A 19,250-nucleotide genomic window follows, 5' to 3' on the forward strand; every position below is an offset into this window, starting at 1 on the left:
TCTATTTATATAGATATATATCTATATATATATATATATATATATATATATATATATATATATATATATATATATAGATAGATAGAGATATATCTATATCTATATATCTATAGATATAGATATATAGATATCTATATATCTATAGATATATATATATATATATATAAATATATATATCTATATATATATATAGATAGATAGGATAATTCAAATATATATATAAAAAAAAATTGATTTCTATCAGTTCCTATCCACACACAATATACTATATCTATCTATATATACACACACACACACACACACACATATACACACACAGTGAGGGCGATTGACTAAAACTGGAGCACACACAGAATCTTATGCAGGTCTGCATAGTAGCCAATCAGCTTCTAACTTCAGCTTGTTCAATGAAGCTTTGACAATATAACGTGGAAGCTGATTGGTTTATGTGCGGAGCTGCACCAGATTTTGCACCCTCCAGTTTTATAGTAAATAACCCCCATCTTTGATGAGTTTTCTTCAAAATGCATGTTATATAAAAGATCAGTGGTAGTGCACAGATATAAACCGACTCTTATGGAAGAATAGTGTGCCACAGAAGACAACGGATTATACAAAATGTTTGATCAATTAAAGAGGTTGTAAAGGCAGAAGGTGTGTTAAAGCGGGGGGTCCACCTAAACCGCCAAAAAAAAAAAAAAAAAAAAATTAAAAGCCAGCAGCTACAAATACTGCAGCTGCTGACTTTTAATAAATGGCCACTTACCTGTCTCAGGGTCCAGCAATGTTGGCAGGCGACGCCGAGAACCCACTCGGTTCTCGGCATCTGCCGCCGCCATCCTAGGTGAGGGAATCAGGAAGTGAAGCGTTGCGGCTTCACTTCCCGGTTCCCTACTGCGCATGCGCGAGTCGCATCGTAAGTGGTCCCCGCTATCTCCTGGGAGCTGTGCGTTTCCCAGGAGACAGCGCAGAGGGACAGGAAGAGGCATTGACTCCCTTCTGCGTGTGCAGCAGCCCCCCCCCCCCCAATCCCTAAACACTTACCTGAGGTTCCTCTCTGTCCAGCGATGTCGGAGTGTCTCATCCGTCTGAGATTCTTCTTCCCGACTGGTTGAAACAGCAGCGGAGCCATTGGCTCTCGCTGCTGTCAATCAAAGTCAGCTAGCCAATCAGGGAACATAGGGGCGGGGCCAGGAACACAGAAGAGGGACCCGAGAAGAGGAGGATCCGGGCTGCTCTGTGCAAATCCACTGCAACAGGGCAGGAAAGTATAACAAGTTTATTATTTTTATAGGAAAAAAAAAATGATTTTACAAATCACTTTACTTGTAGCAGTCGTGATATAATGGACTTCATAAATCTCCAGATACAAACAGACTCCACTTCTTCTGTTTTATTCTTAAAGTGGATATTCAGTCTTCTTTCATCTTTCCATCTATTAAATCTTCTGCTCTTGTTGTTGTTATAACTTTGGATAGTAAAACATTTCTTTTCTGCCAGTAAAACCCTTATACAGCCCACTTCCTGTTTCTTGTCTGGTCATTAGTCCAGGCTTATGACATCATACACAGCTCTCTCTCGCTCTCCTGAGAGTCTGCCAGGAAGGGAGAGGGGTTTGAGTCATAAGAGGGCCAATGAGAGCTGGAGGTGTGTGTCTGTGTAAATCCAGGAAGTGAACAGGCAGCAGCTTCAGCTGCCCACAGTTAAAATGGCTGCAGCCAGACTCCGTGGAGGGAGATTTCTGCAGCATATTTGGCGAGTGCAGAATCACAGTGTATATAAAATAATATGCAAAGTGCTTGGAGGGAAGCTTCAGAATAGCAAAGATGTTTTTATTACAAATGATGTGAGCAGACTGCAGTTCCTCTTTAATATCCAGCAATCCTAACTGCAAACTGACAAAGTCAGACTTGCAGCCCATCACTCCCGGTCAGACCGTCTCCTGCTCCTTCCAAGGGTCTTCATGACCAAGCGCTTCTTAGGGAGTAAAATGTCAGAACTAGGAGAGGGTCTGATGGTGAGATGTGCCACAGTCTGGTTTTTCACTTGAAATATAACTACCTGGATATGCAACGCCCTCAGTTCTGGAAGGTTTTACCCCCTTCATGACCAGACCATTTTTTTTTTGCTATTTATATACAGGCGCCCATTATCTGTATAGGCAGTGAAGGTGAACTAAACCTTTAACCACTAGAGGACCAGCCGCCGCAGTTACACTGCAGCAGGTTGGCTCCCCTGGGCAAATCGCTGTAGCTGTACATTGGCTGCTTTAAAACCACTAGGGGGCCCGCGGTGCGACGACGGAGCCGATGCGCATGCCCGGCGATCGCTCCCGAGAGAGAAAGAACAAGGATCTGTCAATGTAAACCGTACCGATCTCGGTTATGTCAGGGGAGAGGAGACAGATCTGTTGTTCATACAAAGTATGAACAGCGATCGGTCTCCTCCCCTAGTCAGTCCCCCCCCCCCCCAGTTAGAATCACTCCCTAGGACACACATTTAACCCCTTGATCGCCCCCTAGTGTTAACCTCTTCCATGCCAATGACATTTATACAGTAATCAGTAGCTATTTTTAGCTCTGATTGCTGTATAAATGTCAATAGTCCCAAAATAGTGTCAAAAGTGTCCAATCTGTCCGCAGCAATGTCGCAGTCCCACCAAAAATCGCAGATCACCGTCATTACTAGTAAAAAAAATAAAAATAAATAAAAATGCCAAATAAAATCCCCTATTATGTAGACGCTATAACTTTTGCGTAAACCAATCAAACGCTTATTGCGATTTTTTTTTTACCAAAATATGTAGAAGAATACGTATTGGCCTAAACTGAGGAAGAAACTCGTTTTTAAAAATAGTTTTTGGGGATATTATAGCAAAAAGTTAAAAATATAGCTTTTTTTTCAAAATTGTTGCTCTTCTTTTGTTAATAGCGCAAAAAATAAAAACCGCAGAGGTGATCAAATACCACCAAAAGAAAGCTCTATTTGTGGGGGAAAAAAAAAAAAAAGCGCATAAATTTTGTTTGGGTACAGTGTCGCACGACCACGCAATGGTCAGTTAAAGCAATGCAGTGCCTTATCTCAAAAAATGGCCTGGTCAGGAAGGGGGTAAATGCTTCTGGGGCTGAAGTGGTTAAAAAAGGGGCAACTACTTTAGTGTGGAAAAAAAAAATGCAAATAAAAATAAAATAATAATAATAATAATATTAATTATAATCTAGTGTAGAATTGCTATACAAGTCATAATGTAATTGAAGGTTATTAGACCCCTTTTACACTTTTTGGGCGCTTTAGCGCTAAAAATAGCGCCTGTAAAGCGTCTCTCAAGCCAACCCAGTGTGGAAGTCTGCACTAAGATACAAGTCAGATTTTGGGAATCCCCTGCAACATAAAATGTCCCCAAAGGGGAATCGCATCTAAAAGGGATGCAGACCCTGCCACTTTCCTCATTAGAACCCTGCAGGTGCAGCAGCTGATTGATAATTGTAAAGTCACTCCCATTTACATTTACTCCACACGTGGACACAGAGAAACAAACAGCTATTTCTTCAGAATAACAAAATGTAGAAATCTTCAAAGTTTGTTACAATCTCTGCAATGTACACAGATCACCCCATACATAGAACAAGCTGGAAGGTGATAATCCTCATACACGGCGGGGTGGGAAGACTACTGTGAAGAGGGGGTGACCCCAGTACATGCACATCCCCCAATACAAGGAGCTGCACTCACTTTAACACGGCTCCTCGAAGTGCCTCCCGCTCCCTGGCTTCTCCAGGCTCCTCCCCGGTACACGGGATGATGTCCGCTTCCGTGTACCTAGATGACAAGTCGCTAAGGAAAACCGACTTCGGCTCAGACATTTAAAGTGTAAATCCAAACAATCATCTTATTTTCTCCCTTTTGGACTGTTAAATACACAATTAGAAGTGATTTGTTCGATCCGTTCAATAAGTGCAAAAATTACCTGCTGAGTGACAACTTCAAAGCCGCCCCGTGTGCTGCGCCCTCTGCCTGCGCTTTCCTAAAGAGACCGCTCACCCCCCCTCCCTGTTCTCATCTTGGACTACAAGTCAATTAGTCCCTATGCTGTGGAGAAGGAAACAGTGGGGTTGGTTGAGTAGGGGGCAGGGCTGACACCACTTATCCACCAACAGGGCTACAGTGCATTTCTGGGAGACCAATCACTATCTGTGTACATGAATTCCTACGTGGCATACGCTTTATTTAGATCAATGGTCTCCAAACTGGGGCCTCTGGGCCAGATGAGGCCATTTGCTGGTCTTTATCCAGCCTCCGGGGCATCATTCCTTCCAGTGATTCGAGCCACTATTCCCCATACTGACACCAATGATGAGGCACTATTCCTCCCACTGACATCAATGATGAGGCACTATTCCTCCCACTGATACCAATGATGGGACACTATTCCCCATACTGACACCAATGATGGGACACTATTCCTCCCACTGACACCAATGATGGGACACTATTCCTCTCACTGACACCAATGATGAGGCACTATTCCTCCCACTGACACCAACAATGGGGCACTATTCCTCCCACTGACACCAATGATGGGACACTATTCCTCCCACTGACACCAATGATGGGACACTATTCCTCCCACTGACACCAATGATGGGGCACTATTCCTCCCACTGACACCAATGATGGGGCACTATTCCTCCCACTGACACCAATTATGGGACACTATTCCCCCCACTGACACCAATGATGGGACACTATTCCTCCCACTGACACCAATGATGGGGCACTATTCCTCCCACTGACACCAATGATGGGGCACTATTCCTCCCACTGACACCAATGATGGGGCACTATTCCTCCCACTGACACCAATGATGGGACACACTTCCTCCCACTGACACCAATGATGGGACACTATTCCTCCCACTGACACCAATGATGGGGCACTATTCCTCCCACTGACACCAATGATGGGGCACTATTCCTCCCACTGACACCAATGATGGGGCACTATTCCTCCCACTGACACCAATGATGGGACACACTTCCTCCCACTGACACCAATGATGGGACACTATTCCTCCCACTGACACCAATGATGGGACACTATTCCCCCCCACTGACACCAATGATGGGACACTATTCCTCCCACTGACACCAATGATGGGGCACTATTCCTCCCACTGACACCAATGATGGGGCACTATTCCTCCCACTGACACCAATGATGGGACACTCTTCCTCCCACTGATACCAATGATGGGGCACTATTCCTCCCACTGACACCAATGATGGGACACTATTCCTCCCACTGACACCAATGATGGGGCACTATTCCTCCCACTGACACCAATGATGGGACACTATTCCTCCCACTGACACCAATGATGGGGCACTATTCCTCCCACTGACACCAATGATGGGGCACTATTCCTCCCACTGACACCAATGATGGGGCACTATTCCTCCCACTGACACCAATGATGGGACACTCTTCCTCCCACTGATACCAATGATGGGGCACTATTCCTCCCACTGACACCAATGATGGGACACTATTCCTCCCACTGACACCAATGATGGGACACTATTCCTCCCACTGACACCAATGATGGGACACACTTCCTCCCACTGACACCAATGATGGGGCACTATTCCTCCCACTGACACCAATGATGGGACACTATTCCTCCCACTGACACCAATGATGGGGCACTATTCCTCCCACTGACACCAATGATGGGACACTATTCCTCCCACTGACACCAATGATGGGACACTATTCCTCCCACTGATACCAATGATGGGACACTATTCCTCCCACTGACACCAATGATGGGACACTATTCCTCCCACTGACACCAATGATGGGACACTATTCCTCCCACTGATACCAATGATGGGACACTATTCCTCCCACTGACACCAATGATGGGACACTATTCCTCCCACTGACACCAATGATGGGACACTATTCCTCCCACTGATAATAATGATGGGGCACTATTCCTCCCACTGATACCAATGATGGGGCACTATTCCTCCACTGACACCAATGATGGGGCACTATTCCTCCACTGACACCAATGATGGGGCACTATTCCTCCCACTGATACCAATGATGGGGCACTATTCCTCCCACTGATACCAATGATGGGGCACTATTCCTCCCACTGATACCAATGATGGGGCACTATTCCTCCCACTGATACCAATGATGGGGCACTATTCCTCCCACTGATACCAATGATGGGGCACTATGTCATTTTTTACTCACACTCACCACCAAGAATGAGGCATGGTTTACTCCCACTGATTCCGGGGCATTTTCTACAATCCAGCCCCCCCTCCAAAGCCTAAAGGATGAAAACTTTTGGGAACCCCGATTTAGTTTACACACACACACCCCAGGAAAAAAACATTTTTGGGGGGAGGAAAGGTCAAATTCTTTCAGGTTTCCTTTAATCAAAGGAGAAAACCATGGCACTGGAAAAAACAATTTGAATGTAGTCAGATTATTACTGGGCACAATAGCTCCGGTGCATTTGCTCTCCACAAAACAGGGACACTTATTAAAAGAAAGAAGGGGGGTACACAGAGGAACAAAAAAAAAAAAAAAAAAAAAACACAGCAGGATATTGAATTACACACTCAGCTCATTGACATGGGGGGGTGGGGGGGTGATTTGCTCTTATAGAAGAGAAGGTGCCCGTCTGGATTTTATATCTGTCAGTGCAGCTCTAGTGCTGGGCTTTCTTAGACACGCTTTGCACCCAACACTTTGTGTGTTTTTATGTCTGTCTGGCTGAAGGATTTCTCCGTTTTTTTTTTGAGCTACTGGAGACTGAAAAGTAACATCTCGCTACGGCGCTATTCTTGTGTCCCGTGATATGAACAGGGTTATCCTGGAACACAGCCCAGCCCCCCCAATTGCTTGTTTGAAGAAAAACAAAGTCTCTGTAGTAGCGGTGGCCTCCAGAATGGCAGACGGCGACCTTGTCACAGAAGCACATGCTATGACACAGCTCGCAGAATGCATTTTGGCAAAGGCGCAGCAGGGCAGCAGGTGGCGCAGTAAATATGGCCGCTGTTTAAACACTGGCTGTGGAGAGAACTGTTTGCATATGGAAGATCAGACACAGGACATGGAGGAGACAGGAGGGGGGTGTCAGCCCCCTCGCTTCAATAACACCAAAAAAAGGATACTGTGCTTTGCCGTATTCCAGTGTGTCATCGCCATCAACGTCCAAGTCGGCGTCGCTGTCGTGCGTTTCTTTACTGCTGCACATGATAAAACCGGAACCTGAGGAATGAAGAAAATCAAAAGACGTGTAAAGAACATCTTGTCATTTTTCCCCAGAAATTAAAACACACCGAACACCGACATACACAGAGAGAATTCTACCCCGAAACATAAAACAATCCCCCCCTAAAGACGCCTCTTATTTCATCAAACTTTGTGCAGGACGTCGTCTGCGATTTCGTCATATTCTTATCTTCTATTTGACATGACCGATCGTAAAAATCTGCAAACCCAACATCCGGCCTCAGATCACAGGATTTCTTCCTATTCCCCCTTCATCATTCAGAGCCGTTCTTAGATATTTTTTATTTTTTTTTTGCACACATGCTTATAAAAAAATCATTTTAGGCCTGAAGATTTCATAAACCCCCCTAAACATGAGATATTTTCTGAAAGCAGATACCCTAGAGAATAAAAGCAGTAGTTCTAAATTTATGTCACACAATATTAGGTCTAGGGAACTAGACTAAATTTCAATTTAAAACAAAATACCTCAAAATTAAATTTGGGGCAAACAAACGCAATTAATTATCCAATTAAAAGCCGAGGTTGCACCGAGTAGATAGATACCCAACACATCAAACCTTAAATTTGCGTGCGCCTGTGAAATGGTGACAAACTTCAGTACCCAATATTTTCCATGTGCAACCCCAACGGGTTTTACTTCCTCTTTTTTCCCCCCTGCAAAGTAAAAGCATAATGGGCTAGTATGTAGGGCTGGGGAAAAAAAAAAAAAATCGATTTAAATCTTGAATCAAAACGATTAAAAATTTAAGCAAATCGATTTTTTTTTTTTCACTGCGCCAGTCCTGAAGAGCTGCGGGCAGGAGTTTTTAGCCACGGCTTCGGCCTAGTCCGCGGCTTGCCTCAGCCTCGCCTAAAAACTCCTGCCCGCAGCTCTTCAGGACCGGCACGGTGAATAAAAAAAAAAAAACAAACAAAAAAAAACAAAAAAACCTTAATTCGAATCATGAATCTAGTATTTTTTTTAAGAAAATTGCAGGATTTTTTTTTTTTTTTGTGGAAAATCCCCCAGCCCTACTAGTATGCATCACATACTAGCCCATTTTGCACTACTTACCTGCCAACGAAGCCCATGCTGTCCCCGCATCCATCTTCGCCCCTCTTCCTTTTCGGGGACGCGGACTCCGGCTCTGTCGGTGGCCGGAGTCGCGGGAGCCATCAGTCACGCCACTTGTTAGGGAAGAAATGGCACAGAGGGCCGTTTCTTCACACCGCATGCGCTGTTGACATCATCGGTGCACTGCAAGGTAAATATCTCCTAAACGGCGCACGTTTAGGAGATGTTTACAGTACCTATAGGTAAGCCTATAATAAGGCTTACCTATAGGTACAACTTCCGCATTGGGGGGTATACAACCACTTTAAAAGCCCCATACGGGTCACCAGTTTGGTGTTATGGAGGTGTGGTCTGGTGATAAAATTATTTCGATCACTCTGGTGTGTGCGGCGATATGTAACGGAGTGTATCGGAATCGGTGTCTGCATGCATAGGAGCCCAATGTGTGTGTTTACGTTCAGAGCCCATGTGGCCAGTCCAGCGATTTGAATGCCCTTCTCTCTGTGCAGCTCTTCCAGGACGGGCGATAGCGATGCTCTGTGAACGGTGCTGACCAATGACCACCTCTCTGATCCGTCTTGGAACTGCCGCTCAGAGAAGAGCGGGAAATTCAAATCCCCCAAACCGCTGAACCAGCTGCGTGCACACTGACAGCTCGGCACCCCCAGAGTTAAAGCGGATCTTCACTGCATCCAAACACCACAAACCAAACACACTGGTTATTCGTTATTATTATTCTAAGCAAACTCCCCCCAAATCCATGTCTCCATGCTTTATTGTGTTGAGAAAAAAAACTTTGATAAACCCCTACTAGCATTTCTAGCTGCGGCCATTTTTGAAAAAGGGCAAATGATTTATGTAGCATTACTTCCTGGAATCCACCTGCTCCTAGCTCAGGCATGCATGAGGGTGTGTTTAGCTAAGAAAGCCCCTCCTTCAGACTACTGAGATGTATGACATTTACCTAGCCAAGAAACCAGAAAGTAACAAAGTAATGTCAGCCCTGCCGGTGCTCCAGGCCCCTCCCCTTTATTGGGTGCCCCCCAGGGAAAGCCGCTTTCTCTAGGGTCACCTGTGCATGCTCACTCCTGAGTCCTGCTGCTGCATCCATTGACACAGACAGCGGGACTCGGTCCAGCCCCCCAATATCACCGGATTAGACTGACAGCAGGGGGAGCCAATCGTTCTCGCTGCTATCAATCAGTCCAATGGAGGAGAGAGAAGGGCGGCCGGAGAAGCTGTGCTCGTGCACACCGCTGGATCGGGTGGGCTCAAGTAAGGAAAGGGGGCGGGGACTGTCTGCTTTAGAACCACTTTATCTTCTAGACAGGTTAGTTGGCATAGGTGTTGGCAAAGAGACACATTTTTAGGACTAGTTAGTCCTAAAAATGAAGCAGTCTGGGGAAGAAATGGGCGGCAGGAGATGCACGGATCTGCAGACTGGAGCCTTCACATTGGTGATGTACAGAGTTCCAGTCCGGCAGACATTGTAGAAAAATGAAATCCTATGAGGCGGCTGATAAAGAACATTCAGAAAATTTTCAACAATCTGCACTGCACTCCAGGGATCCAATAAAATGAAGCAGCAAATTGATGTGACGTTTCAGGGCAAGTCTTCACCCAGATGATCATTAATGTGATTAACAATTCTCATAAAAGCTTTTTTCGCATGTCCAGGTGACGGCTATTCCCAGAAATCAAGGTGAAGGAAACTACCCACGGTGCCTTCTGCCAGTGTTACACATTTGGTGACAGTTTTAAAACCGTGTCCCTGCGGAGGATGACCCCGGCTTTCCTGCTGTCGCCTCTGAGCGTGCGCCAGTGAAAACGTCCAGCAGCTGTTCAAATATTTGACGTCTGAAAGCGCTCGACTCTGGACACAAAGTCAATTCTAGCCGGTGTTTTTCTGTCGTTGTGAAGGATAGCAGACGTGGAAGGGTGACACTCTGCACCCAGTGTCCCCACCCTGTCACCTCCATTCCCAGCGACGGGGGAGTCTCATCGAGGCTGCCAGAGAGGCTGGAAACAGTCTGACCTTTCTGAGAGCTCTGGAATGAGATGTGTGATGAGGGGGAAGAGAAATACATTTGCTGGGATTATAATCTGCACATGTGCAGGAAGCAAACCTCTCATTCTTATCTACTAGCAAAAGTGTGCCAGGACCGGGGAGTACAGAATGCTGGAACTACACGACATTGGATTTAGAATTTTCAACATCTGACCTTCACATCTCAATGAAGCTGAAGAGACCTTGTCACCAACCTGTCCAATCTAATGAGCGTAAAGGTGTCTGGATGTGGATATAACATGAGAAGTGGATATAGGACACATTGGATCATTTTTGTTTGGCCTCAACAAATGAGAACGCTGGCCAGCCATATTTCAGTGTGATTGAACGCTCTCCTGTATCTCAGTCAGATAATATCTGAACAGTGTTTGGGTAGGACTTCACAAAATGCAGATGATAAACTTAAAACAAGAGAGTGTAAAAATATTGTGTGAAGCCATCTGAACACTATACTGGAGAGCAGATATCACTGGTGACATGGATAATGAGGTGTGAGCTGTGTGTACTGGAGAGTAGATCTCACCGGTGACATGGATACTGGAGTGTAAGCTGTGTGTACTGGAGAGCAGATCTCACCGGTGACATGGATACTGGAGTGTGAGCTGTGTGTACTGGAGAGTAGATCTCACTGGTGACATGGATACTGGAGTGTGAGCTGTGTGTACTGGAGAGTAGATCTCACTGGTGACATGGATAATGAGGTGTGAGCTGTGTGTACTGGAGAGCAGATATCACTGGTGACATGGATACTGAGGAGTGAGCTGTGTGTACTGGAGAGCAGATATCACTGGTGACGTGGATACTGGAGAGTAGATCTCACTGGTGACATGGATACTGGAGTGTGAGCTGTGTGTACTGGAGAGCAGATCTCACTGGTGACATGGATACTGGAGTGTGAGCTGTGTGTACTGGAGAGCAGATCTCACTGGTGACATGGATACTGGAGTGTGAGCTGTGTGTACTGGAGAGCAGATCTCACTGGTGACATGGATACTGGAGTGTGAGCTGTGTGTACTGGAGAGCAGATATCACTGGTGACATGGATACTGGAGTGTGAGCTGTGTGTACTGGAGAGTAGATCTCACTGGTGACATGGATACTGGAGTGTGAGCTGTGTGTACTGGAGAGTAGATCTCACTGGTGACATGGATACTGGAGTGTAAGCTGTGTGTACTGGAGAGCAGATATCACCGGTGACGTGGATACTGGAGTGTAAGCTGTGTGTACTGGAGAGCAGATATCACTGGTGACATGGATACTGGGGAGAGAGCTGTGTGTACTGGAGAGCAGATCTCACTGGTGACGTGGATACTGGGGAGTGAGCTGTGTGTACTGGAGAGCAGATATCACTGGTGACATGGATAATGAGGTGTGAGCTGTGTGTACTGGAGAGTAGATCTCACTGGTGACGTGGATACTGGAGTGTGAGCTGTGTGTACTGGAGTGCAGATCTCACTGGTGACGTGGATACTGGGGAGTGAGCTGTGTGTACTGGAGAGTAGATCTCACCAGTGAAATGGATACTGGGGAGTGAGCTGTGTGTGTGTATTGCAGTGTTCGGCAACTAGATTGCATAACGAGAAGCTTGAGATTTTGGAGCTGGCTTAAAATATTAGCCCACATGAATCATTTAGCTGTTGACCAACAAAATGGCATTTGGAACTAAGCAGATAACTAAAACAAACTGAGTGAAGACTAAACCCCCCCCAAAACACTGGTGTGAAGAATTTTGATATCTACAGATGGTTAGAGTGTCATACAAAGCCTAACTCCTCTCAAACAAGGTGCAATAATAGGTTCATAATCAATATGTGGTTAACAGATTGGAGGTAAAACGTGTGATGCTATGGGGCATGGACAAAATGCAATAGGAAGCTTCTTGCTAAATCCATGCCGCAAAACAATGCCGCAAAATAATAACTTTGTAGTCTAGTTCATTTCAGGTTTAAAATTTTTAATTTTCTTGAGACTAAGAATGGTGTAGGAAAAAAAAAAAAAAAAAAAATCTGCAATAAAAAAAAACCAAAAAAAAAAAAAAACCACAACTTTGCCCACGAGAGGGATATAAAATACATAACAAGGAACATACAGCATATACTTTTCTTTCTACAAAGCCTTACTTTTTGTAGGCCACATTCCAGTCTGATTTATTTAAAAAGAAGAAAAAAAAAAAGGGAGACAAAAAAGGAAAACCAGCAATGTTTTAGCTTTGAGAGGAAGAGGTTGACTAATAAAGATTGATGAAAAACACACAGAGTTGGTGCAAAAACACAAAGTTGCAGCTCTCCTCTTCCTGTTGTCGCTCGGCAGGTGAGCTGACAAGTAATTCCCGTGTTCGCATTGAGTGGCACCTCTATAAACCTCCTGTCACTTTGGAGACAAACTTCTCTCATCAATCAGAGCCCACCTATCAGGATCACTTACACTGCAGCACTCTGACTGCTGTTCTGACAGTGCGGGATTGCTGCGGCCTCTCCACAAATCAACAAACTGCTTTGTAATGCAGCACAGAGAACATTGCTGCTTCTAACACAACATCTCTGGCAATCCGATCAGTCGAATATTTACTTTGGTTCGGAGGTGGAAGCGTGGGCATCAGACTACAAGCCTCAGACCCCGGAGATGGGCAGCTACGAGGAAATAGAGGTTTGAATTAAAAGCACAAAAAAGGGTGACCTGCTGCTGCTTTTCGGAATTCATAGTTCTGCCACAGCTGGAGTCAGACTGAAGACAAGCAGAGCTGCGTGTTATTCAACTCAAAATCTAGGACAACTTCTTCTAAACATAACCGCATCTCCTACCTGCAAGGACGGCCTATTGTCCTCAAATAGTGCCCTGCTTTTCAGAGGGTTCCTCACATGGCTTCAGGAGGGGCCACATGTTCATAAATCCCACCGAGTGCCCAACTGCTGGGCTGAAAAAAACAACTCATAATACACAAGAAAAGCAAAACTTTGACCTGCTTTACAGTATAGCGTGTCAATCTAATGGAGGCATGTATGTGATGTTCCATACCCAATGACAGAACACAAGACTCCAAACAGAGAGAAAGATCACCGACTCTATGCCTGGACAGAACAAACCCCCCCAAATAACAAAGGTGTTAGATGCCCATCTGTGACCCGTCACATGTATATGCAGCATTTTATACATGTACTGCAATCCTACAGGAGATCGGTGTTCCCCTTCCTCCTGCCGGTGACCCCTCTAGTGATATAAAGATCTATATAGAGGAATCAGGACCTCCTTCCTCCTGCTGGTGACCCCTCTAGTGATATAAAGATCTATATAGAGGAATCAGGACCTCCTTCCTCCCACTGGTGACCCCTCTAGTGATATAAAGATCTATATAGAGGAATTAGGACCTCCTTCCTCCTGCTGGTGACCCCTCTAGTGATATAAAGATCTATATAGAGGAATCAGGACCTCCTTCCTCCCACTGGTGACCCCTCTAGTGATATAAAGATCTATATAGAGGAATCAGGACCTCCTTCCTCCTGCTGGTGACCCCTCTAGTGATATAAAGATCTATATAGAGGAATTAGGACCTCCTTCCTCCTGCTGGTGACCCCTCTAGTGATATAAAGATCTATATAGAGGAATCAGGACCTCCTTCCTCCTGCCGGTGATCCCTCTAGTGAAATAAAGATCTATATAGAGGAATCAGGACCTCCTTCCTCCTGCTGGTGATCCCTCTAGTGATATAAAGATCTATATAGAGGAATTAGGACCTCCTTCCTCCTGCTGGTGACCCCTCTAGTGATATAAAGATCTATATAGAGGAATCAGGACCTCCTTCCTCCTGCCGGTGATCCCTCTAGTGAAATAAAGATCTATATAGAGGAATCAGGACCTCCTTCCTCCTGCTGGTGATCCCTCTAGTGATATAAAGATCTATATAGAGGAATCAGGACCTCCTTCCTCCTGCCGGTGATCCCTCTAGTGAAATAAAGATCTATATAGAGGAATCAGGACCTCCTTCCTCCTGCTGGTGATCCCTCTAGTGATATAAAGATCTATATAGAGGAATCAGGACCTCCTTCCTCCTGCTGGTGATCCCTCTAGTGATATAAAGATCTATATAGAGGAATCAGGACCTCCTTCCTCCTAAAGCTTAAAGGATAACTAAAGGTTCAGTTTTAAAATAAAACAAACTAAAAACAAAAACATGTCATGTCATACTTACCTCCTCCTTTCAGTTCATTTTGCACAGAGTGGCCCCGATCCTCCTCTTCTGGGGTCCCTCAGCTGCGCTCCTGCTCTTCTCGAGTGCCCCATCAAAGAAGCCCTCTCCCTCGGGGGACACCTGTGTGGGCGCGTTCCCGTGTCCTGCTGCTGCGTCGACACAGACAGCAGGACTCAGCTCCTCCCCCTGGCTCCTGCGTCATTGGATTTGATTGACAACAGCGGGAGCCAATGGCTGCACTGCTATCATTCTATCCAATCAGGACCCGAGACACCGGCTGGAGTGGGTGGGCTCGTCCCCAGCGCAGGAACAATCGGGCCAAGTAAAGGGGGGCTGGTGGACTACAAGAGGTTTTTCAAATTTTCAAAATGAGGAAAGGTTAGTCTCCCCCCCCCCCCCCCCTTTTTTTTTTTTTTTTAATTGCTGCAAGTTTCCTTTTAATTCTGGTTGTGTTACTTGGCCAGAAAGGGAGACCAATATCCAACAGGGGTGCCGACATCAAGAAACGCTCTTACTACCAAAGTGCTCCAAATACCAGAGGAGCGTTACCTTTCTAAAGTTTTATTTCCTTGGACAGGGCCCGATATGCAAGGTGTCTTTTTGCAACCACCAAAAACAAAGTTTATTTCATTTTGGGGGACCCCCACAACACCACCGCAAAAGAGAAAATGTGACTGAGCGACTGGCGGTGTTTTTCAGTCGGAGCCGTCTCCCCACCTGCAGGCAGGCTGCCAGTTAAGTGAGCAGGCAGGAAGAGGACGTAAAGCTCTACCTAAAGCAGTGGCTTTATTTTCTCGAGCACTCCACATTTCTGGAGAAATAACTAGTGCTGACAGGAAAGGGATCAGAGCAGTTTAACAACTCGGGCAATCAAACCCGGAGCATTAAAGCGGGAGGGGAAATGTCCCGGCACCTGAGGACTCGGCGCTCGCCTGGAGAACAGCTGGAAATCATACACCAGATCCCAGAAACAAGCCCAGAGCACACAGCGGGCCCCTGGGCCGACTTCTAATTAATGACACACCGAAAGGCTTTCTGCTTTTACAGGGCAGAAGTGAAAATATGCAAGTGTTGAAATGCTACATTTCATTAAAAAAAAAAGGGGAGGGGGGGCAACTCTTTAACCCAAAACTAGATTTTTTTTTATGACCCTGCCAGCAAAATGAAATTCACTGTTAATTTAATCAATTAATCAGCATATTGATTCACAAAGCAGGGCTGGCAAGGGGCCACATGCGGCGGATGTGAACACACTTGCAGACTGCTGTACAGCCAGAAGTTGTAACCAGTAACAGAGATCCTCCCATTGCTGGATACGACTTCTGAGAACAGCAGCAAGAAGGTATAATGGGGATACAATACAACCGCAGGGCGGACTTTGTTCCTGTCTGGGAGGAGGGCTCCTTAATGCTGCACAGAGTTTAGATTTGAACCATGTTGGGAAAATACTGTGTGGCATAAAAGAAAAATAAAAAAAAATAAAAATAAAAATATTGCAAAACCCGCTATTTTATTCTCTAGGGCCTCTGCTTTAAAAAAAAAAAAAATATGATATATGTTTGGGGGCTCTAAGAAATTTCTATTTTTATTATTCCATTGGGACATCTGGGTCATGTTTAGGCTGCTTCCCTTAAATGAGGGAGCTCCATGGAATACCTTGGGAGGGGGGTGGGAACAAAAAGCACAACATGGTATATTGGTTGGATCAATGAATTGGAGCACCACAACCAAAGTGTTGAAATCCAAATGGGGGTTTTTATTCCAAAACATATAATGAAATCATTATCCAACGCGTTTTAGGTTTCTCAAGACCCCCCCCCCATCAGGGCTTAAAGTGTTGCTAAACCCATAACCGTAAAATCTGTCTGTATATGCAGTAAAGCATGCTTGTTATGCTCACTGTGGAACCTAAGGGGTTAATGCTCCGCATTGTGTAAAAAGCATGTTCATCCTGTCTTCTCTGATCCTCCCCTTCTTCCACCGTCCCCAATCCATCTCCTGATACTACAGGGTCTGTGGAGTCATTCTGCACATGCTCAGTTTGGTGCGCATTGCTAGAGAGCTTTTTTTCTTGGGAGAGTGCATGTGATTAGCACAGGGCCAATTGGCACTGTCCAGACAGAGGGTCAGGAGCCATGCAGCCTCATAGGACAGTCAGAGGAGAATGAAAACTCCTCATACAAGCTTAAACCAGACACCGATAGAAGTCACAAGACTGCTATATACTGCTGATGAGAAAAAGTATTTAGCAGTTTATATTTACTAAAATAATTCCATGTTCTGTGTAGTGGGAGAGCAGATATAGTGACTGCAGAGTCCTGGGGAGATCAGATATAGTGACTGCAGAGTCCTGGGGAGATCAGATATAGTGACTGCAGGCTCCTGGGGAGAGCAGATATAGTGACTGCAGGCTCCTGGGGAGAGCAGATATAGTGACTGCAGGCTCCTGGGGAGAGCAGATATAGTGAGTGCAGGCTCCTGGGGAGAGCAGATATAGTGACTGCAGGCTCCTGGGGAGAGCAGATATAGTGACTGCAGAGTCCTGGGGAGAGCAGATATAGTGACTGCAGGCTCCTGGGGAGAGCAGATATAGTGACTGCAGGCTCCTGGGGAGAGCAGATATAGTGACTGCAGGCTCCTGGGGAGAGCAGATATAGTGACTGCAGGCTCCTGGGGAGAGCAGATATAGTGACTGCAGGCTCCTGGGGAGAGCAGATATAGTGACTGCAGGCTCCTGGGGAGAGCAGATATAGTGACTGCAGGCTCCTGGGGAGAGCAGATATAGTGACTGCAGGCTCCTGGGGAGAGCAGATATAGTGACTGCAGGCTCCTGGGGAGAGCAGATATAGTGACTGCAGGCTCCTGGGGAGAGCAGATATAGTGACTGCAGAATCCTGGGGAGATCAGATATAGTGACTGCAGAGTCCTGGGGAGATCAGATATAGTGACTGCAGAGTCCTGGGGAGATCAGATATAGTGACTGCAGAGTCCTGGGGAGATCAGATATAGGGAATGCAGGCTCCTGGGGAGATCAGATATAGTGACTGCAGAATCCTGGGGAGATCAGATATAGTGACTGCAGAGTCCTGGGGAGATCAGATATAGGGAATGCAGAGTCCTGGGGAGAGCAGATATAGGGAATGCAGGCTCCTGGGGAGAGCAGATATAGGGAATGCAGAGTCCTGGGGAGAGCAGATATAGGGAATGCAGGCTCCTGGGGAGAGCAGATATAGGGAATGCAGGCTCCTGGGGAGAGCAGATATAGGGAATGCAGGCTCCTGGGGAGAGCAGATATAGTGAATGCAGGCTCCTGGGGAGAGCAGATATAGGGACTGCAGGCTCCTGGGGAGAGCAGATATAGGGACTGCAGGCTCCTGGGGAGAGCAGATATAGGGAATGCAGGCTCCTGGGGAGAGCAGATATAGGGAATGCAGGCTCCTGGGGAGAGCAGATATAGGGAATGCAGGCTCCTGGGGAGAGCAGATATAGGGAATGCAGGCTCCTGGGGAGAGCAGATATAGGGAATGCAGGCTCCTGGGTTTAGTAACACTTTAAAAAAGTGGCTATTGAAGGACTCAAACTGGAGATAAAAATCAGGATAATTAAATGGTTAAAAGTCTCAATCCCTTTCTGCAGCTGGTGAAGTCTGGAGAATCCTTTTCTTTTTATTTAAGCCTGATGAAGGGAGTGGAGCAAGAAATCCGAAATGCATTGGAAAACGCGCTCACTATACATCTTGGGATAAAACCACCCATTTGGAGTTCAACATTTCTGTGTGGTGTTCAGATTCCTTGAACCAACCAATATAGGCCCAATGTAGCCAATATCTGGTGAAGAAGATGTCAGTTTGACCTTGTCTGGATTCATTAAAGCTTGCTGCAATTCAGTGAAAAAAAAAAAAAAAAAAAAAGAAGGGTGAATAAAATGTCTACATGAGCAGGCAAGCAGCAGCTAGTGGTACACCGAAAAAAAAAATACTGGTGCCAAAAACTAAATTGTGTTTTTTTTTTTTTAAATGTATATTTTTTATAAATAACTATTATATTCAACTTTTTAATTAACATGAATATGAATTTACGGTCATTTATTATCGGCACCTTTTGAAGCAGTGTTAAAAATCCTGCTTGCTGCATTTTTGTTGCATATTTGGCAAACCGCACCAAAACAAGAACTCATTAAAAATGCACGGGTTGTACGGGTTGCGTTTTTGATGCATTTTTTTTTGTGTCACATGACCTATGGAAAACATCGCAGCAACATTGCGGACACGCTCAGATGCCATTATTGGTCAATATTTTTTTTTCCTTCTCAGCACAACGTTGAAAGCCCTATTTTCGGCTGCTGAAATTTTCGGTGCATCATTAGGAGCAGCAAATCATACTTTGCTGCTAAATAGAAAAGGTTTGATGTCAGTGCAGCACTTACAGGCTGCACAGCGGTGAATGTCAACTCCTTCATACAAAGCCTAAAGTGTATTTGGGGTGAGATTTTCCTTTAAATGTTGCGTATTTCTCAAAAGGATGATCTAAAATGTATTGCAAGTCATCATGGAGGACATAAAGACTAAATCTGTACTTTAGGAGAAAAAACAAACAAAACAAAACTAACTGGTAATGTAAAC

The 19,250-nt window shown here is 45.4% G+C and overlaps 1 protein-coding gene across 1 annotated transcript in view; it reads right to left on the reverse strand.

Annotated features, from left to right (window-relative positions):
• Nucleotides 1-19,250, reverse strand: part of RNF220 (ring finger protein 220) — a 144,651-nt gene that overhangs the window by 32,344 nt on the left and 93,057 nt on the right. Inside the window, 2 exon segments of the mRNA XM_073593979.1 lie at nt 3,733-3,819; nt 7,198-7,294. Of these exon segments, the coding sequence (XP_073450080.1) occupies nt 3,733-3,819; nt 7,198-7,294 (184 nt within the window).

This window comes from Aquarana catesbeiana, linkage group LG07, assembly GCF_042186555.1.
Source record: "Aquarana catesbeiana isolate 2022-GZ linkage group LG07, ASM4218655v1, whole genome shotgun sequence".
NCBI classification, from domain to species: Eukaryota; Metazoa; Chordata; class Amphibia; order Anura; family Ranidae; genus Aquarana; species Aquarana catesbeiana.